Genomic DNA, 22939 nt, shown 5'->3' on the forward strand with positions numbered 1-22939 from the left:
TGTCTATTGTTGTCTTTTTTTAAACTCTAGGGCAAAAGAAAAGGTAAAAACACAACCAAAATTATCCAAAGCCCAAATTCTGGAAAATATCAACATGATGGGATGGATAGCCCAGAGAGAGATGACAGTGGAGAGAGAAATATAAATAATTTCATTTAAGAAGCCAACAGATAAATGAGATTATAAATCCCCAAATAAGGGAAACCTTAGAAACAAAACAGACCATATGTCATTGGAAATAGCAGAATCACATTTGCTTTTTTGAAGAGAAGGCAGGAAAGAAAAAATCATGTATCAAAATTCATTAAATAAACATAAAATGACAGAAATCCTAACATAATAGTAATTACAATATATATAAATGGATTTAACTCACCAATTAAAAAAGCAGGGACTCTCCAAACGTATATTTTAAATCCAACAATATGTTAACTACAAGAAACATGCTTAAAACAAAACAAAGATAGAAAAAAACAAAAAAGATAGATATATCAGGCAAATGTGAACCAAAGAAAGATAATGATCTTAATAATCTGCATGAAAGACAAAGAGAGTCATTTTATATTGATAAAAAGACAAGATGATCAAACAAGAAAAAAAGCACCTAAATGATACAGCCTCAAGGAACAAATAGAACTATGAGGAGAAACAGAAAATTCAACAATTGTAATTGGAGATTTTAACACACTCCTCTCAGATACTGCTATCAGCTAGGGAAAAAAGACACTAGGAAAAAAAAAAGACAAGGTCTCTGTAATCAAAAATACAAAGCTGATCCACTTTACACACATACCATACACCTAACACATCGAATATTTATGAAGGAAGACTAAAGTCTTAAAGAATTCCAAAGAATAAATATCATGCATACCAGACAAAACATTCTCAGGTCAAAATTGCAAAGTATTTAAATACTAAATACTTAGATGTTACATTTTCCATATGCTGATAAACTAAGTGTGGTTAAAAAGAGAATCACAATAAAAATTAAGAAAAAATGTATAACGCAGGACAATAAAAATATTTCTATCAAAATTTGTGAAACACAGCAAAATAATACCAAAGAGAATTTTATAGCTCGAAAAGGAAACAGAAATGGTTCAGAATATTTTTATGCCGCATTTAAATAGGCAAACTTCCTACATAATAATAATCAAAGAAGAGTCACATGACTGTTTAAATACTGAAATTAAATTCAGTCAGGGTGAACTCTCAATAAAACTAAAATTTACTAAAATATATTCGATGTCTTCTTTATTTTAGTTTATTTACTCAACAGGGATTACTTGAATACTATAAATAATTATACACAGGCTATTCCATAAAGTAAAAAGCTAATACTCCTGTTATTTTTATTAGAGGCCCGATGCACGAAATTCTGCAAGGGGCTCAGCCCTCACAGCCCTGGCCAGCCCTTGCAGCCCCGGCTTCATCCGGAAGGTTGTCCAGACGGTCGTTCTGCTGTTCGGTCTAATTAGCAAATTAGCTCATCATTATAGAGGATTATCTGCTGGTATGTAAGACTTTCTCCCAAATCACAGTGGACATTGATGAGAAAAATGTGGTTTAATGTATAAAAACTCACCCTAAATACAGAGTAATAAATCACAAAACTAAACATAATCTACTTTACTTTTGAGAGTAACTTCAACTAAAATCAGGGGGCTTTGCCCAGCTGGCATGGCTTAGTGGTTGAGCATTGACCTATGAACCAGGGGGTCATGGTTTGATTCCTGATCAGGGCACATGCCGAGGTTGTGGGTTTGATTCCCAGTGTGGGACGTGCAGGAGACAGCTGATCCATGATTCTCTCTCATCACTGATGTTTCTATCTCTCTCTCTCCCTCTTCCTTCCTCTCAGAAATCAATAAAATATATATTAAACAAATCCATAGATAAATAAATAAGATTTAAGAATCAGATGAGCTCTTAGCAGCAGGGGGTGAACAAAGCTGCTCTGATTAACTTCGCCCCATGCCCCTCTCCCCTTGTGCCTGGACTCATGCTCCTGTCATTCTGTGTTTTCCATCTTTTAAATGGGGCTGACCAATAATAAGCAATGATGTCTTGCTTAGAGTAGTTCAGCTTCTCCTTTGCCCAAATGGTGTGCCTGCTCTGATGATGCTCTCTCCACTGGACGGAAGGATATCCTTAAAGACAAGCATTCTCTGGGTAAAAGTCGAAGTAGCAGACAGACTAACAGGTCTGGGAACGAAGTGGAAAGGAAGAGGTTTAAAACTGGGAGAAAATTATGAAATGCTGCAATAGGAGCAGAGTTTTATTTGTTTGTTTTGCTAGCTTATATAAGCCTATTCAAAGCATAACCTCTGAACTAAGCAGGAAACATTCATGCTGCCCTAGTTTCCACTACCATGTGGCAGATGTTCTGACATCAATAAAATCTCCTTCAAACCATAGTGGTCTTTCCTCCAAATGTTACCTAGGACATAGGGGGTACTAAAACGGAGAGGGGCGTCTAGGATCAAGAACAATACTCCAAAATTCATGTCATAGATACTCTGACTTACTTTGCTATAATATAGTCTGAGTAGCTATATTTTACCATGTCAAAACTGGTTCCTGATGCTGCACTGACAAGTGTAAATTAGAATGAGCCAACACTCATTTCTCCTCCCCTCAGCTCAAAATGCTGTTGAACTTGACATTGTAAATACAACCAAGTGCTGAACAGCCAATATGGAAGTGATCTGTAAAAATAAAGCTAACTCTATCTAGAAGCTGGTGAGAAGCTCCAGATATATGAAACAGTAGCAAGAAAACATGTCTCCACCCATTTCCTTTTTTTCTTGTTTTTTGTTAATCCTTACCCGAGGATATTTTTCCATTGTTTTTGTTTGTTTGTTTGTTGTTTTTGTTTTTTTAGAGAGAGTGGAAGGGAGGGGGATAGACAGAGAGAGACACATCAATGTGAGGGAGACACATTGATTGGTTGCTTCCTGCACCCCCCGGACCAGAATCAAACCCGGGACCCTTTAGTCTGCAGGCCTGTGCTCTTTCCAATGAGCAAAATCAGCTAGGACTCTGCTGATTTTCATAAAGTCAACCAGATAGATAGGATGGGGCCAACAATGGAATCTGATGGAGATCAAATGCTATAGCTATTCATTCTTCAATGATCAGTGCATGGGAAGAGTAGCATTCACGAAGCAAGGCTGTTCCCTGTAATATGGTTAATATAGGTCAGGATTGCCTGACTCATGAGAACTAAGACATCATAGAACTGTCAGACTAGATCAGAACAACAACTCATCTTTTAACAAGGAATTCCACTTTTAACAAGGACACCCAAAGCCACTCTAGTTGTACATGGCCTCACCCTTCCAACCCAAGCCTGCTTGCTTTCCTATCACGGGTGAAACTGTTGTGGAGAGTGAAACATCCAAGCGTTCCACCTCTGATAAAGGAGCTTGGCTTCCAGAGCAGCTTGCCACTCACTACTGCTCCAAAGGGAGGGTCACAGTTGCGTCCGGTATGTTGTTTTGCATCTTGTCCTTGGCACAGGCATCCCATAATTATTAACTTACAGACACACGGGTGGCCAGATGCCCAACTTTCCTGCAAGGCTGAGGAAAATGGGGAATGGCCACACCCAAACATCACAGAAGACAGCATGTCTTGCCTAGCTGGATTATCTCCGAGGGCTGCATCCAAGTAGGCCACTCCTTGGATACGGCGGAAAGGTGAACAGACTTGTTTCTTCACAACCTACTCTCATGCTTGGCTGGGCCAGAACCTCGTGGAGTTCATGACCTTCTCTGGCTGGAAGCTGTGGTGTACACGCAGAATGGCTGGTGCACAGCAGAGCAGCTTCTGAGCAGCAGGCCTGACAAAGGTGTGGCCAGATCCAAAGCCCCAAGGGGCACCCAACCAGCCAAAGAAATCCAGCACTCCCTTCACATCTCTCTATATGCAGACGACTTGAACTCAAATGGCCAGGTAATGGCAATAACTTGCTTTAAGAGGCACTATCACCCAGGCAGGTATGATCAATGGTTAGGGCAGTGATGGCGAACCTATGACACGCGTGTCAGCACTGACACGAGTAGCCATTTCTGATGACACGTGGCCGCTGAGGTGGCCGCATGCCGAGGATGAAACATTTGCTGCTCCTGAGGATGAAACATTTGCGAAATAACGTTTTTTCCTCAAAGTGACACACTACCCGAGTTATGCTCAGTTTTTTGGCGAAGTTTGACACACCAAGCTCAAAAGGTTGCCCATCACTGGGTTAGGGCATCGGCCCACACACCAAAAGGTCCAGGCTTCAATTCCCTGTCAAGGGCACCTGAGTTTCAGGTTTGATCCCACCCCTGGTTGGGGCACCTGTGGGACACAACCAATTGATATGGCTCTCTCACCTCTCTCTCTCATCTCTCTCTCTCATCTCTCTCTCTCTCCTCTCTCTCTCTCTCTCTCTCTCTCTCCTCCCTCCCTCCCTCCCTCCCGCCCTCCCTCCTTCCCTCCCTCTCTCTCCCTGGCCTTTCCTCCCTCCATTCCACTCTCTCTGGAAAATCAATGGAAAAAATATCCTCAGGTGAGGATTAACAAAACAAACAAAAAAGAGGCACTATCCATGGTGGCATTAAACAGGTGATGGTATTAAACAGGTAAGATCTATAGAAGAAGAAAAAAGTCCTAAGTAAGACAAAAATTAAAGTTGATATATATTTTTAGGCCAAGAATCAATTCTTATCCTTCTCAAAACATAGCCCAGAAGATTTACATCATAGTATATTGTACATTAGTTTCCCTTAAATGAAGAAGTATACAGCGAAGGGGGAGTGGGAGGGGAAGGGGAAAACGGAGGGGGAGGGGGAAGGGAGGGGAGAGAAGAGAAGTTAGTTCCTGCCTTAAACTAATTAGAATAATAAAGATAGGTTAGGGAACTCAAAGTTTGACTTTAAAAGTGAACTTCTGAATTGCTAATGTAATTGGGTAGCGCTCTTTAAAGGGCAAACCCAACACTACCACTCAAAGGGAATTCTTTCCTTCCATAGAACAGTAGGTGGTAAATGATGACTGTTAAAAAAAAACACACCACACATTCTAGATTCTTTGATCAGAAAATCATCCCTAAGTTTTACATTAGGGAAAGGGGCAGGGGGTACAAGAAATTATCCCTGCCAAATGCCCATTAAGGAAAGAAAGCTAATTGTGTTTCTCAGCAGAGGGAGGTGCACAAGAGACAGGTTATAATTGCCGAGTGGAAGGAAAGGTTCCTAAAGTCCCACTTAGCCCCATTCTCAGTTCCACTGCAAGTTAAAGCTCTGTCGTGCTGGGTGGGGGGCAAGATGTCCCAGTTCCTCTCAGTCCATTCTGCCCTTGTCAACACAAGACCAATCATGAGGAAACTAAGTAACAGGCAGATCCATGACAGGCAGTGGCTAGATGAGACTAATTGAATCAGATAATACAATTTCTCCAGCTGAAATCACAACTGCAAAAGGGAAATGTGACGCTCCGTGGAACCTCTCACCTCAATCACAAAAGCACAAAAACAAAACTAGGTATAGATATGTATTCGCCTCCCCGAAAAGTAAAACTGAATAAGAGAAAAAGCAACTCCTGAACTAGAAATTAACATGTCTCATTAAGACATGAAAAGATGTAAATGACATTGCCATAAAATGATACTGCAGATTTTATTTTCTATTGTCCAAAGGTTTAAAAAATAAAGCATAACGCTAGCCCCAAAAAGCTATTAGATAGCTAAGATGTGCCAAAAGTGTATGCTAGAAAGAGCTAGAAGGGAATCAGCTGCATTATAATCACACTAGTGGCCCGGTGCACAAAATTCGTGCACAGGCAAGGGGGTGTCCCTCAGTCCAGCCTGCACCCTCTCCAATCTGGGACCCCTCAGGGGATATCCGACTACTGGCAGTTGGGACATCCCTCTCACAATCCGGGACCGCTGGCTCCTAACCACTCACCTGCCTGCCTGCCTGATCGCCCCTAACTACTCTGTCTGCCGGCCTGCTTGCCCCCAACTGCCTCCCCACCAGTCTTCTCGCCCCCAACTGCCCCCCCTGCCAGCCTGCTCACCCCCAACTGCCCCCCCGCCAGCCTGATTGCCCCCAACTGCTCCCCACTGCCGGCCTGCTTGTCCCCAACTTCCCCCCCTGCCAACCTGATCACCCCAACTGCCCTCCCCTCCTGGCCTGATTGCCCCTAACCGTCTCTGCTTTAGCCCTGCCACTATGGCTTTGTCCAGAAGGACATCGGAACGTCTCCCAGTCTAATTAGCATATTACCTTTTTATTAGTATAGAAGATAGACAGAGGCCTGGTGCATGGGTGGGGGCCAGCTGGTCTGCCCTGAAGGGGGTCCCGGATCAGGGTGGGGGGTGGGGCTGGCCTGGGAAAGGGGCCTGGGGCAGTTTGCAGGCCGGCCACGCCCCCATCGGGGTGGGGGTCCCCACTGGTGGGCATGGCCAGCCTGGGTGAGGGGCTGAGGGCCGTTTTCAGGCTGGCCACACACCCATCGGGGTGGGGGGTCCCTGTTGGGGGGCGTGGCCGGCCTGGGTGAGGGGCTGAGGGCCGTTTGGGGGCGGTTTTCAGGCCACTAAGCCCCCGGCTTTGTCTGGAAGGACATCTGGAAGATCTCCGGAAGGTCTCCTGGTCTAATTAGCATATTACTCTTTTATTAGTATAGATGACATAAAAACAGATTCTGTCAGAACCTCACAGCAGCAGCTAACAGGCGTTAGGTTACAACTCCAAGGACCACCTCTACTTCTTGAGGTTGACTGAAGTTGGTAGCAATCCTATATAATAAAATGCCAGCCACCATAAGCATAATGACCGGAATGACCAGAGACCAGAACCACCACAGCCCCTCAATGGGCTGGCCCCGCCCCCAAGCAAGAGGTTAGGGGCAATCAGGCAGGCAGGCAAAGTGGTTAGGGGTAATAAGGCAGGAAGACCAGCAGTTAGGGGTGACCAGGTAGACAGGCAAGTGATTAGGGGTGATCAGGTAGGCAGGCCAGTGGTTAGGGGCAATCAGGTAGGCAGACGGCCCCTCCCAAGGCTGGCCCTGCCCCCCAGCAAGCAATTAATGGTGATCAGGTAGGCAGGCAAGTGGTTAGGGGTGATCAGGTAGGCAGGCGAGCAGTTAGGGGCAATCAGGTAGGCTGATGGCCCCTCGCAGGGCTGGCCCCACCCCCCAGCAAAGAAAGAGGGAGGCCCAGGCCAGCCAAGCCATCCACCCCATGCCTGTCGCCTGCAGAGGGAGGCCACTGGTGGCAGGGAAGGTGGGGGACAGCGCTGTACAGATGGCAAGCAGTGGCAGCGGCGGGGGTGGGGCCAGCTGCCTGCAGCCAGGGGAAGGAAAGCCCGATAGGCCCTGATCTCAGGCCAGGCCTAGGGACCCTACCCGAGGGGTCCAGGATTGTGAGAGGGTGCAGGCCAGGCTGAGGGACCCTCCCGAGTGCATGAAGTTTCATGCACCAGGCCTCTAGTTCAATTATAAAATGAGTAAGACAGGTTCGGTTGCAATGTCAACAGAAGTCAAAGCAAATTGCTCTCCTCTAGAAAGCAGAGAGCATTTTTATATCATAATCCCAGACCAGAGGCATTATTTACAGACTGAGACTTCTGCCCACATAAAGAAACAAAAAATATAACTACCATGTACTATTATTCTTAGGAAATAAAAAGTTAATCAGATACCATCTTCCATAAACTTCTGAGGGAGGCTGACACTGTGACAGCCCAGGGAAATTTAGAACAAGTGCTGGGAACAGACTCCAGCCCAGGGAGACAATGAAGGCTACTGGACTCCTAGCCATTTACCTATCCTCCTCCCCACTATTCTTCTCACATAAGAATGTTAATTACTGCCCAGCCAGAGTGGCTCAGTGGTTGAACATTGACCTATGAACCAGGAGATCACGGTATGATTCCTGGTCAGGGCACAAGCCCGGGTTGCAGGCTCAATCCCCAGTGTGGGGCGTGCAAGAAGCAGCCGATCAATGATTCTCTCTCATCATTGATGTTTCTATCTCTCTCTCCCTTTCCCTTCCTCTCTGAAAGCAATAAAAATTCATTTTAAGAAAAGAATGCTAATTACTATCAATTCGCAGATTAAGACACTAGTGACCAATGAACCTATTTATTACACTGGACAGAAACCAAAAGACTCAGTTTCATTTTCTATGAAAGTATATGTTTAAGCCCTCTGCTTCATACATCAGGCCCTCAGGAAAATAGAAGCTAAAATTCTGAAGGATTTACTACCTGGATGGTGTATAGCCATTAACACATTTGTTCTTGGCAAAAAACACATAAAATTTTATTGCCCCAAACTCATGAGGCGTAGAGGAGAATTTGTCGAGATCATAAAAGACAGCAAGAAGTGACAGAGATTTAAATCCAGGTTAGTCTGAATCCAAACTTAACCACAAATAATTCTACCATTCAGTAAAATTCTTTGCTGCCCAAGTACTTCCAGTGATATAGGTTCCCCAAAATGCTAGGACAATGTGATTCTGAGAGAGCAGCCCAGGTAGAAGGTGAAAGACATACTAGCTCGAACAGGAAATCGCTAAGCAGCAAGAGCTACCCTTTCTCAACGTGGCGCCAACAAAGTCTCTTCATGCCAACTCGTGCAAGAGGGACTCCCATACCCTTCTTACTAGGGCTCTGCTTTAATTCATTCCACTTGGAATTGGCCACGCTGAGATAAAACACCTTCTCCTTCAAGATTTCTGCTCATCTTCCTGGCTACCAAAGAGAACGTTTCAAATCAGTCACTCTTGACAGCCTTTAAAATTTCTATTTCGTTCAGGATAAACAATACTTCGGGTTGGTTTGAAAAGATGTTTCTTAGACAGCCTGGCTACCTCCTACGCTGTAAGAGTTTCAAAGAGGGCTATAAAGAGAGTGACAGCTGCCTGCGTTCAGAACTGGAAATTAAAATACAAGCTATTAGAAGTGAAGAAAAAACCCACACCGCAGGGAGACAAGCTTTAAAGAATTTCTCTCTCTCCTATAAATCCCAGTTACCTGCCATGAACTTATTTTCACCACAGAAGCAGCTATGTACTTTATAAAGGCGTTAAATACACTTTCTTTTCCCCCCTCCAGAGAAAGGGGGAAATGTTCAGCCCACGCAGAAGCAGACTGAAGATTATACAGGAAGTCATATAACAAGTTGCCTTGTGCTTTGTCACTAACGTTAGGGGGGGGGGGGGCTGGTGTTCTGGAAGGTTTCTGGGGGAAGGGCGATGCAGGGGAGGTGGCTCCCATGATGTATGGGGGCACACCACAACTCAATTCCAGCCCTGAAATTTCTGAGTGCCTTTTCCAACCCATTGATCTCAACATTGTAAAATTGAGTTAAGAAATAATCTGTCTACATATACTGTCACTGATTCAAACCTGGCCTTAGACTTCATTTCACAACACAGTAATTCCATGTCAAGGAATCATAACATTGCAAGAAGTCTTGGCACTCAGAAAATTATTACCGAGGGCCCACCTTTGAAGTGTCATGAAAAAAAATAAAAAGGATAAGAATCAGAAGAAGATTACCAAGCTTAAAACAAAGATATGCTTGTGTCTGGGTACTTGGGTTGATTATAATTCTGTGTCAAAAGGATGAGATATGGCTAAAAGGAAACATCAATCACTATAGCATGTGTCACTAAAAATCCATGTCAACAATGGTTTTAAAGTGGTTATTCTCACACTTAAGTGTCCTGGTAATGTTATGCCCAGAATTCGGGGTCCTCAAGAAAAACCACCAGGGAGCCAGACGAGTCCGAGCAAAGAGCCTGTATTCAAGCTAGCTTGAGCTCAGTCCCACATGCACACACACCCGCGCAGCAGCGAGGTGGGGAGAGAGGGAGCCTTGGGAAAACAAAGGCTTTGAAGGGGGTCCAAAATAGTGGGCGGGAGGAACGTTCGTGGTCCCGTTGATTGGTCAGGGGGCAGGGTCAGGGGTCTGGTTACACGGGCGGGGGGGCACGGGGGGCGGGTACTGTGCAGTTTGCCTAATTTGGACTGAGTCTACTTCTCTACATTCCTATTGGCAGGTTTATGCAACTGTTACATTCTCGAGGTTTTCTAAGAAAAAGGGGTCATATACATAGTTACACAGGATGGAGAGTACAGTACCTTTTGTGCTGTCCTGCTCTGCCCTTTCAGTAACATTTTGGGGAGGACAGGGTAGTTGCAATTCACTTACAGAAGCATGTTTTCAGGAAGGCAATTTCTAAAGATACTCTCTTGGGAACTGAGATTAGTGAGTACCCAGCCTGTTACCGTGGCCTTCCTGACTCCTACAGACAACATTTGTCCTGCTCTGGTTTTAGAGACTGATCCCCATCAGGACATGTTCCTCCTCGGGACAGAAGGAGCATGATCATGCTTCACTGCACATCGACAGGTGCATTTTCACGTTTTTGCTTATAAGGCTCTGCATCCATCACTGCAGCACCACAGTAACACATGTTCAACAGAACGTGCCGCAGTTACCACATCCGAGATTAGGGCGGGAAAGTGCCAACCCAACGGTACCCAAGTCACACCCACTCTAAAATAGCTTAAACCCTGCCAGCTGAGTTGCAAGAGGAGTTTGTTTTTGACTCGCTATAAATCATATTTTGGTGTTGCCTAAATAAACAAACTGCTCCATCACGTATTTAAAAAAGATGGGCACCGAGTACATAATTACCCAAGCAGATACAAATAAGAACAAGCCCTGTGACTGTCTGTGTCTGTTTAAAATTAAAGCTAGCATAAAGGAAGAAAGGGAGAGCTTAGTGAAAATTCAGATGGTCTTATTCCCTTTCACTTCCAAAAACTTCTTTTAAAAAATGTTTCTGCCTTGAATGAAAAATAACAAAGAATAAATCTCACAGAGCCTCATGAACTTTCCTCGTATTGGGGGCATTACAATGAACACAAGCCTCTCTTTGCATAGAAGCAGTAAGGACAAATTTGGAGTGAACAAAGATACAACATACACTAAACATTTTCAGAGTTGCTTCACTACCAGCTCAAGAGAAATAAAAACACAAGGTAACTTCAGAATGAAATGAAAGCAACCTTTGACTTTTCATCTTCTTTTTAGCAGAGAGAGGTCTACATCATATTTTGATATTTCACAACTGACTTAGCCCAATCAACTCAGCTTTGAAGTTTGTGAGATAATTCAATGCTACGTAAAAATGAACAATACAGCTTCTACGAAATAATGAAAGACAAGAATTTCAGTAAATATTTAACAGCTGCTCTATGTAAAGAAATCTAGCTAGGTACTATATCCTTTTAAGGCCATAATAATCATCAACGAAGATCCATAGGCAAGTGCCTAGAATTTTAAAGTCTTAATCATATATTACAAAGAAGAAGAATGAGCACTGTGTATGTGGTATGGCTAAATGTGCTAAAGCCAATTAAAGTCTTTATCAAAGTAAAGATATTAAGTATGGTTAATTAAACTGATCATCTCTCAATTGGGAGTGCAGTGGGGTTAAATATGACATACTAATAAAAGTCATGTCTTACAGCAGCGTTTCTCTCCTACTTCACGCCAGTTTGGATTCTCTGATTCCAGACTCATGCTAACAGTCTTCCTGAATCTTTGCTAATAATGACTTTTTGATCCGTCTGATGTTAAACTGAAACCAAATGAGTGTTGTCCAGGGTTGGCTATTTGGTACACCACAGTTTCATACCCTACCAAAGTAGAAGATGAAATAACACACCACAAACCACTTCTCTCAAATACCAAATCTGTGACTAAATCATAGTGCTGAGAAAATCCCCAGTTATCCACTTTAGGTCCCTGAATCCTGGTAGATAATCTACCAAAGTTTTAAGTAAAAATTATTTGTCCTGGATTTTATTAAACTGAATTTACCTTATACCACAGTGAATAAATGTGTGTGTGTGGGGGGGGGGGGGGCGAGGAGAAGGACATATTTTCACTTAAATTTTCTATCAGACTGATATAAACTAAAACATTTGGAAAAATAATCAACCAAACTATACATGGAAAGTAACTCTACTACGATCAATTTTTAAAAATACAATAAAAGATTAAACTTTTTGAAACCTTCAAGTAGAGTTGACATTAGATGACTCAGGCTACAAAAACAACATCATTTAAGTTCTAGTGATAAGAATAGATTTTTTTCTGAAGGGGTAGAGTTTTCAGAATGCTGAGTCATATTCAATAACATAGTCTTTCAGCATCCTTTCCCTGTATGCTTCCTTTCAAAAGCATATACACCACTTCTCTTCATTTATTTCCCTTTTTTTAGAATATGCCAAACATACCCCTATTTTGGTCTCTCTGAAATAATTCTTTTTCACACAACTTAAGTTTAACTAACAAATAATCGGGGGGGGGGGAGAATAAATAATAGTTTTAATTGCTTGATCTTATGACCTCTAAGGTAAAATAAAAATCACTCCATGACCAAAATCATGGGCTTTCCTTATTCTGACAACTTTCAAAAGAAGAATTAATGTAAAGTTATGGATGACAAAATGTAGACTGAAACATCATATAAATGATGAACATAAAAACAGACTAGAGAATTGAATATCTGACAATCTCTTTTCCCTTACAATCAAATAATGTTTATTATATAACCTAAATATTATAGCAAACCATCTTCAATATTCCCATAAAAGATGTGCTGAATACCACTTCAACAATCTTACCCTTTAATAATCACTTAGCAACTCAAAGATCAAAAGATTAATATGCTATGAAGTTGTGATTGAATATTATGATTAAAGTCCTAAAAATGCCAAAAAAGTAGATGTAATTCTAAGACAAAAGGTCCCTCTTTGGTCATTTCCTTAATGAAATACAGTCTATTCAGTTTAAGCCAATGTCTTCTTGATTTTCCCCCCCTTTACTTCTCAACATTTGCCTCTTTCACTCTTTATTAACACTTCCACCTGAGAACAAGTGAGTTATAAGGTGCAATTTCAACCAGTTTTACTCCTTATTAGCAACTCTACTGAGAGAGAATGAAAGTGAGCAAAAGAGAGAGAACAAAAAGGTTAGATAGGTTCAGAAGTTGAAACTAATATCTAAAAGAAAGCTCTGAAATTATAGATTCATATTAATGATTCATGTCCCTCCTCTGGAAAACAAGGATCTGATTGTAAAACTAATATTTGTATCATATGAAATATGTCTTAATCAAGCCCCAATAAACATTAAACATTTATGGGCAAAAAAAAAAAATTTCTACAACCAAAAACATACAACGAAAAAGAAAAAAAGCCTCTTCAATAAATGGTGCTGGGAAAATTGGAAAGCCACACACAAAAGAATGAAACTAGTCTGCTCTTTGTCACCATATACAAAAATTAACTCAAAATGGATCAAAGACCTAAATATAAGACCTGAAACAATAAATCACACAGAAGAAAATATAGGTACTAAATTTATGGACCTTGGTCTTAAGAGAGGATTTTATGAATTTGGCAAGGGAAGTAAAGCAAAAATTAATGAATGGGACTATATCAAACTAAAAACCTTCTGCATAGAAAAAGAACCCTTCAACAACAAAAAGACAACCAACTGAATGGGAGAGGTATTGCAAACAACACCTGTGATAAGGGGCTAATATCCAAAATATATAAAGAACTCATACAATTCAACAACAAAAATAAACAATCCAATTAAAAAATAGGCAGAGGACCGGAACAGACACTTTTCCCAAGAAGGCATACAAATGGCCAAAAAACTATGAAAAAAATGCTCAACTTCACTAGCTATTCGGGAAATGCAAATCAAAACTACAAAGTGACACCAATTCATACCTGTGAGAATGGCTGTTATCAAGAAAACAAGTAATAAGTGTTGGAGAGGTTGTGAAGAAAAAGGAACTCTCATTCATTGTTGGTAGAAATGTAAGTTGGTGCAGCCACCATGGAAAACAGTATGGAGGTTCCTCAAAAAAGTTAAGAATAGAGTTAGCAATATGACCCAGCAACCCCTCTTCTGGGTATCTATCCCAAAAATTTGAAAACAATTGTTCACAGAGATATGTGCACCTCTATGTTCATAGCTGCATTATTCATGGTGCCAAGACATTGAAGCAACTGAAGGGTCTGTACTTCAATAGATAACTGGATAAAGAAGATGTAATACTCAATCATAATAAAAGATGAAATACTGCAATTTGTGACAACATGGATGGATATGGAGAATATCATGCTAAGCGAAATAAGTCAACAACCATATGACTTCATTCATGTGTGAGATATAAAACTGAAAGCAACAAATGAACAAGTAAGACAGACAACAGTATGGTGGTTATCAGACAGTAAGGGGGGTGGGAGAGTAGTAAAGGGGATCAAATATATGATGACAAGGAGATTTAACTTGAGGTGGTAGGCACACAATGCAATATGCAGATGTTGTAGTATAGAATGATACACTTGAAACCTATAATGTTATTAACCAATGTCACCCCAATAAATTTAATTTTTAAAACCTTTTAAGAAAAAAATCACCCATAAAAATTAAAAATCTTTAAAATTTTAAAAATAATTAAAAATCTTTAAAAAAATTAAAACATCATAGCCGTGTTATTATAGGAAGCATTCTGAGTCCTTCTGTAGACACCCCCAAGTCAGCTGAGTTGAAGACAATGTCATTTGCTTGCACAGATCTTTGGATATTAACAACCTGGACATTTGATTACACAGCTGCTTATGATGAAGATATTGTATTGGTTTCTATCTTCATTCCCTTCCTCCCTTTGACAATAATCTCACACTTCCAAACCAATATAACCTCTGTAGCTTTAAAGAATAACAAATGAAAGATGCCAAAAACAAAGAGGATGAGAAGAGGAAGAAAAATGAAGACTAATTTCAAAATCAGAAAATGTCCTCAGCAGGGGTGAAGTCCTACAACAAAGTCACAGTTGCAGACAGGCACACTGAAAAAATCATTGCCTTCTCCACATCAATAACCATATGGTTACAAATCAGCAATTGGTGTTCTCTACTTGGCTCACCATCTTGTTTTGCAGGAATTCATGTTTAAAATTCAAATTTCCTTGCCCTAGCTGGCTTGGCTCAGTGGATAGAGCGTCAGCCTGCAGACTGAAGGGTCCCAGGTTCGATTCTGGCCAAGGGCATGTGCCTGGGTTGCGGCTCGATCCCCAGTGGGGGTGTGTGCGGGAGGCAGCCAATCAATGATTCTCTCTCATCACTGATGTTTCTATCTCTCTCTCTCCTTCTCTCTTCCTCTCTGAAATCAATAAAGAAATATATATTAATTTTTTTTCCAAATTTCCAGACTCTCTGTAAAAACCAGGCGGTTAGAGTGTTGGCCTGTGTACCAAAGGGTCGAGGGTTTGATTCTTGGTCAAAGGCACGTACCTTGGTTGCAGGTCAGGGTGTGTTCAGGAGGTAACTAATCAATGTGTCTCTTTCTCATGGATGTTTCTCTCTCTCTCTCTCTTCTCTCTCTCTCTCTCTCTCTCTCTCTCTCTCTCTCTCTCTCTCTGTCTCCCCCTTCCACTCTCTCTTAAAAAAACAACTAGGCAATCTGACAACACTGAGACAACATGATTACATGACAAGAATTAGCCTGGCCCTAGCCAGTTTGCTTAGTGGTTAGAGTGTCAACCTGCAGACTGAAGGATCACTGGTTTGATTCCCTGTCAAGGACGCGTAACTCAATTGCAGGCTCAGTCTCCCACCCCTGTTGGGAAGTGTGCAAGAGGCAACCAATCAATGTGCTTCTCTCTTTCTGTCTCTTCCCCTTCTTTCCATTCTCTCAAAAAAAAAAAAAATCAATGGAAAAAAGGATTAATTAAAAAAAATTATCCATAACATGGTAGCCTAAGTGGGACATGAGAATTTACATTTGCCAGAATCTGACTAAAGCTCAGTTCACTCAGCCTAGCCCCTAAAAACAGGTCAATTTGCCACCCCTGCCATATGATCAGATGATCAGATACCTGCCTTATGAGAAAGTCAGAAACATGGAGCAAGTAAGGTGCATAAGCCATAACCCCAGTGCTACGGTGAACTGTGCCTTTAGTTTAAATGCATTTAACATCAGACTCTTCTCATGAAAGATCTGCTTTAATTTTAGTTCCCCTTCCATTTGTCTCAGGATTATATAACCTCACAGGAGGTCACACAAGTCTCCCAAAAAAGAAATTTAAGCTGTCTTTTAAAAATATAAAAAGAACCATGCATAACAAAGACAAACACAAAACTGAAACTTACTTTCTCTCCCAGACAGGAAAGCGTTACCCTCCCTGTTAATGTCAGAAAAATCTTCAGGGAAAAAGAAATTGAAACACAAAGGATGGCCCTGGCTGGGTCGCTCAGTGGTCAGAGCGTCTTCCCCAGACACCAATATTGCAGGTTTAATCCCCAGTCAGGGCACATACAAGAATCAACCAATGAATGCATAAATAAGTGGACCAACAAATCAGTGTCTCTGTCTCTCTGTCTCTCCTCCTCCCCCCCCCGCCCTCTCTCTTTCTCTCTAAAAAATCATTTTACAAAAATAACTCAACCATACACAGAATGAAAACCCATGGCCTGCCCAGAGGACATATGATATGCCATATTCTCAACATGCTGTCAAGCAGAAAAATATAATGAACATCTTACCATCTTCCAGCTGAAGACAGAGATTATACACAGCCACAGGTCTCTTGGTCCTCTGGCCTTGTCTCTTCGACTGTCTTGGTGGAGCATTTGGGGGTGACTGGGAGACTGACTCAGGGGGTGTGGCATCAGGCAGCGTCCGAAAAATCTGCCATCAAAGTGCAAAGGACATTAATTGTTTCACCTGTGTACTCCAACAGTAAACCAGCATCAAACAACATTTGATTTGGAGCTCATCCAAAACAGGATGGAGCCAAAAATCCATTCCTTCAAATTCTGGGTATAAGTCGTCTTTCTAAATAAAATTTCTCATTAAAACTAAGTCAAAGCAACATCAAATTATTATATTTCAAAATAAATTAATCCCCAAACTAAACAACTATAATTATCTTTACCAGGTGTAGACAATACCACAGCTCTTCACCCATAAGGAAAGTAGCCAGAAAAAAAATTAAAAACAAATATGCCCTTAAATTTCACACAGGGTTGGTTATATTTATGCCAAAAAGCTTGTCTCAAAATTTTCAAACTACACAAACAAAAACATATGACTGCAAATATTTCTTACATGTTTAAAAATAGCTGGTGCTTATGAAATTACCTTTCAGATTCCCACATACATTTTTCATAAACCGTTTTATAGATCTTACCAATTAACTTGAATTCTCTCCAACTCCTCTTAATAACTCCCTCTCCACTTATGAAACCTAGAATATTAGCACCCTGATTATCCACAGTGACGTTCATATATCAGCAAGACAAAGCAAGCTGTGCCATCAAGAGAAGTATATCATACAGGTGACTTATAATAGAGCTTTCATGGCTACCGAGACCTGAGTTCAGAGGCCTCCTGTCCCCCAAAACACTGGAGATCCTTCGGCCTTCAATCAAGTCATAAAATAAAGTATTTAAAGACAACAAGCTAACAGACACGGCATCGTTAGAGGGCTGATGTTCCTCAAGCGGAAGCAAGAAAAGGGAAGAAAGCCAGCTAGCATTCAACAAAACATAAATATAAAATAATAAAAGGCACAGTGTGAAAGCACCACTGTTGCAAGGAAACTATTATATTTGTGCATTTGAAATCAAACAGCCATGTGACCTGTGTGTATGAGGGAGAGTATCACATATGGGTATCATATTTAATAACAGACAACCGTATCAAAGTTATAATCATAGGGTCTAAAAGTCCTCACCTAAAAACTATTATATGTCAGTATAAACAAGCATTGCACCAGAACATGTGCTTTATAGTACCATACTGCCCTCTCATGTGTGAACAGAATAAAAAATGATTTAAACTACTGTGGACAAATATTTGCTAGTGAAAATTTAATTTAGTGCTCCAACTGGTAACCTGCTAACACCTATTTCCACAGAATCTGTGCTCCAATTGGGTACTCTGGAAAACAGCACACTACTTATCTTTCTTTAAAAATCCTCTGCATTCTAGACTATTGGCCACAGCTGGATTCACGGCCCTCTGTCACTGTTCATACGAAAAAAGTTTGTAGAGCGGTGGGGACAGGTGACAAGTTAAGTTGAATAGAGTAGGTTGAAGGCGAGAAGATGGAAAAACTTAATTCTACTGAAATAAAACAGCACTTGTGTGTGACCAACATTTGAAATAGCCCCTTGACTTACTTATGTTTGATCTTAACAAATGTAACAAAAGTCTCTCGGATGTTACTGGACTAGGAAACCAAACAAAGCAAAGAGCCAAAGCCTAAATAAATCATGGAAAAGTTGTATCCCAAGAACTGGCACTGCAGAGCTGATAACCTTCCAAGCAGAACTTCCTTGAAGATCACCAGACTGGAATGGTGCAAATGGTGACAATTCCTCCTCCTCCAATTCCAATTCCTCCTTCAATTCCAATTCCTCCTCTTCCAATTCCAACTCCTCCTCCTCTAGTTCCAGTTTTCCTCCTCTAATTCCTCCTTCTCCTCCCACTCCTCTTGGTCCTTCTCCTCCCCTCCTCTTTCTTCTCTTCCACCACCACCACCACTTCAAGGGGATGGGTGGGTGGGATGAGAGAGTGGGGAGTGAGGCATGGGGGTGGTCCCAATTTGCAGAGTCGGACTATAAGCACAACAGGACCCAGGATTGTGACTCCTGCCAAATACAACAACCTGGAGGCACCTCGAGGGCACTATGTTAAGTGAAATAAGTCGCACAAAGAAAGACAAAGACTTTATAGTCCACTTACAGGTGGAATCTAAAAAACAAAACAACAACAAAAAAACCCTTAAAAAAATAGGGAACAGACTAGACTGATGGCTGTCAGAGGCAGGGGTTGTGGGGAGAGAGGAAAATGGGTGAAGGTGGTCAAAGGAACAAATTTCTTCCAGTTATAAGGTAAGTTACAGCATGGTGACTATAGTTAATAATACTAGCATATTGTATATTTGAAAGTTGCTAAGAAAGTAGATTTTAAAGTTCTTATCACAAGAAAAAAATGTGGCCCTAGCCTGTTTGACTCAGTGGATAGAGCATGGGCCCACAGACTGAGAGGTCCTAGGTTATGATTTCAGTCAAGGGCACATACCTCGGTTGCAGGCTCAATGCCGGGCCCTGGTCAGGGCGTGTGCGGGAGGCAACGAATCAATGTGTCTCTCTCACATCAGTATTACTCTCTCTGTCTCTAAAAAAAAAAAAAAGAGTCAATGGAAAAATATCCTGGGGTAAGGATTAATAAAAAAATGTGTAACTATGTGAGGTGATGACTGTTAACTAATCTCAATGTGGTGATCATTTCCCAATATACACATACATCAAATACTTGCGTTGTGCACCTGAAACAAGTACAATGTTCTGTCCATTACATCTCAATAAAGCTGGGATGAAAAACACACACAAGAATATCTGGGAATAGGGACTGGGCTTTCCAATTTTTTGTTTTGTTTTCTTGGGTTTGAATTATAAAACTCCCCAGGTGATTCTTCTGTGTAGCCACTGGTGAAAACCGCCCATTTAGATGTCATTCCACTGCATTCGATGCTTGTCTTGGATGGATCAAAGTCCAAATCAAAATACCAGAAAAATTATTTCAGAAAAATTGGCACTGGACATATGCAATCAATTCCTTGGACCTTCCCAAATCTTGATTAGGCTTAAAATGTCTCAAAGATTCTACAGACCAACTACTCCTTCAAGAAATCCTATGTCATGTTGCATTTCAAAGAGCCAACCTATCAGTCAGATTAGGTGGTAGCAAAGCAAAGATGATAATTTGAGAAGGAACTATCCTGGCTTTTCAGTCTTCCTTGCCATGGAAGCTTAGGCATATTAAAACACGAAGCACCTCCTTTTCTCATCTATGTAATGAGGACCATAAAAACCTACATCTTACATTATTTCAGGGATTAAATGATATAATGTTTATAAAGTGTTTAGTACAGCACTTGGCACTTGGTAATCAGAAATAAATGGTAGTTACTGGTATTTGTAAAATGCTCACATCATCTATAGTAATAAAAGCATAACATGCTAATTAGACCGGATGTCCTTCGGGATGTCCTTCCAGACAATCTTCCGGACAAAGCTGGGGCTGCGAGGGAAGCCCAGGTCTCGGGTGTCTGCCAGCCTCCAGAGGGAAGCCCGGGTCCCAGGTGCCAGAGGAAAGCCGGTTGCGGCAGCCAGGGGAAGGAAGGCCTACTCTTACACGAATTTCGTGCACTGGGCCTCTAGTGATAATATAAATGGACACAGACCTTCATTACTCAATTCAGCCACCGTTTTGAGAAGGCACTAATTTGTTGAGTTTTTAAATATTTCTCAAATTAATTGTTTAATTATTCTATAGGTTATTATTCTAAAGCAGAGGTCGGCAAACTCATTAGTCAACAGAGCCAAATATCAACAGTACAACAATTGAAATTTCTTTTGAGAGCCAAATTTTTTAAACTTAAACTTCTTCTAACGCTACTTCTTCAAAATAGACTCACCCAGGCCGTGGTATTTTGTGGAAGAGCCACACTCAAGGGGCCAAAGAGACGCATGTGGCTCGCGAGCCGCAGTTTGCCGACCATGGTTCTAAAGTATTTGTGGGGAAAACTTCATCAAGCACTGGGCCAAGAGAAGCAATGAAAGAGCATCTTTCAAATTTCCCAAGTCATCTAGAATCATACAATTGTTTTGTGTATTTATTTCTGCACTTCAATGCTGAGAGATTTTTTTGTCGTTGTTGTTAATCCTCACCCTAGGATATCTTTTTCATCGCTTTGCAGAGAGAGTGTGTCATCCTTAAATATAACATTGATTTCCCAATTCTAGAACCACTGTGTGGATGCAAATGTCTCTGTCACTCAGGTCTCTTGCAAAAATCTTTTGACTCCCCTAACTCCCCTAGGACCCTGTGTTGTGTTTCCTTTGTTCTAGGCCAGATGAACTCATCTCAACCAAAACAAAGAATCAAGAAATCAAGTCTACTCAAAACTTATTCTTTTTCAGGGTAGAAAGTTCCCTCGCTGCACCTACGTATTCGTAACACAAGAAAAACTCAAACCAGACAATCCAATGACAAAAAACAAACTCCACGAGTAGGTGTGTCAGGGAAGTAGGCGCTGACTCAGGTCTCCTCAGGGTGTGAGCGCAAACACAAGTCTGGCACCACTGTTCGGAGTCACAGATTCCTCAGACTCAACAAACTGGATGCCAATGCCCATGGGACTCAGCCATAAACAGAAATACCTCCCCAGGTCCCTCATGCTCTGCTCCCGGGGGCCACGTGTGGAGATGACTGGGCCACTTCTGCCAGAAATACTTTGCAGACAACAGGAAGTAAGGACGGTCTCTGGAAAGGTTGCTTTGTACTCAACTCAAACCTGCAACATTTCACTCAGCTGAATGAATAAATACTATGGTTAAAAGAAACTAAAGAGGATGAGGTCATTCTTTTTAAAAAAATACGTTTTACTGAAGAGTTCACTGGTCTTCATTATGGTGAGAAGAGCACCACTAAGCTTGAATATTCTATCATCTTGAATGATGACAGCTGCAACCACTGGGTACTTGCAATATATCTGACATTATGCCAAGTGTCTGACCTACGAAGATTTGAATCCAGATTTTCTGATTCCAGTGCGCATGACTTATACACCACACTCCCCTGCCTCTGATGTTACCCAGTCATATTAAGCCCCATTCACAGTATATCCTCTTGCGTGATGCTGTATCTAACACAACAGACAAGAGGTGTAACCAGAAGGCAGCTGGAAATCAATACACACTCGCCTTAGTAAACCTTTAACATAGAAAGGAGGGACAAAAAGAGTATTTCCAATCTCCTTTCTAAAACATGTGACTACAAAATGGCCAAATATTACTTTCAGCTCCAAGGCAGCTTCAACCTCCATCCACAACGTAACCTCAGAGTTTAGCCCCCATGTGAACAGCACACAGAGAGCTCTGAAAACTCTCCAGCTGTCCGTTCCTGAATCGGCGCTACCCCATGACTAAATATGGGTCTTTTACGGAAAAGTTAACTAGATTTGGTAATGGGGACTGACAGCAAAATACCAGTTGGGTTTAGGCTTGATGCTGGAAATGTACTAAGTTTTCATGTTGGTTCTGGTTCATTAAAATTCAGAACCTCAGAGCTGAAACTTAGCCTAGTTATCACTTAAGCCAACCCCTCTATTTCACAGTTGACTAAACCAAGGCCCCTATGATTACAGATTTGTTCATATTAACACCACTAGTTAGTGGCTTTCCTCCCAGACCAAGGTCTCAACGCCAACTGCTATTTCCCCTCTTGCTGGCTCTGGCCCTTTCTAACAGACTACACTTTATGCATGGACTTTCTCATCAGGGGAAGTTTTGCTCAACAGTTGAAATTCTTCCAAGCGCTTTCAGATGCATTATCTGATGCAAGCCTGGACACAGAGACCTGTGAAGCTGACACTGAAGCGTGTTATAGGATCTTGTTCCATTGCATCCCAGGAGAATGGACAGGGGCAGGAGACATTCCCATGGTAATGGTCATTCATCCCAGAGGTTCAGGTTTGATTATGCCCTGACTTACAATGAGCTTTAAAAAACAAAACAAAACAAACACACAACTTCAATTTTGGTTTACAATAAAATAAAATAAATAAAATAATAAAATAAAATAAAATAAAATAAAATAAAAGGAGATGAAGAAGAAAGAAAGGCAAAAGGTGTACTTGTTGGAATTTACAAAACTGGTAGGCTTTCTGGTTTTCTTTTTCTTTCAAAGCTTTGAGCTTTAATCTCAGGAGACATTTCAGACCCTTTCCTAAGTGCCCATGGATTAGACCACACTGATTTCTGTAGCACTCTATTCA

The 22939-nt window shown here is 41.3% G+C and overlaps 1 protein-coding gene across 1 annotated transcript in view; it reads right to left on the bottom strand.

Annotated features, from left to right (window-relative positions):
* The window catches only part of ARHGAP10 (Rho GTPase activating protein 10), a 263229-nt gene that overhangs the window by 29210 nt on the left and 211080 nt on the right, over positions 1–22939 (bottom strand). The window contains exon 19 of the mRNA XM_008143974.3: positions 16635–16779. Within this exon, the coding sequence (XP_008142196.2) occupies positions 16635–16779 (145 nt within the window). The remainder of the gene's footprint in view (positions 1–16634; positions 16780–22939) is intronic.

This window comes from Eptesicus fuscus, chromosome 6, assembly GCF_027574615.1.
Source record: "Eptesicus fuscus isolate TK198812 chromosome 6, DD_ASM_mEF_20220401, whole genome shotgun sequence".
Taxonomy (NCBI): domain Eukaryota; kingdom Metazoa; phylum Chordata; class Mammalia; order Chiroptera; family Vespertilionidae; genus Eptesicus; species Eptesicus fuscus.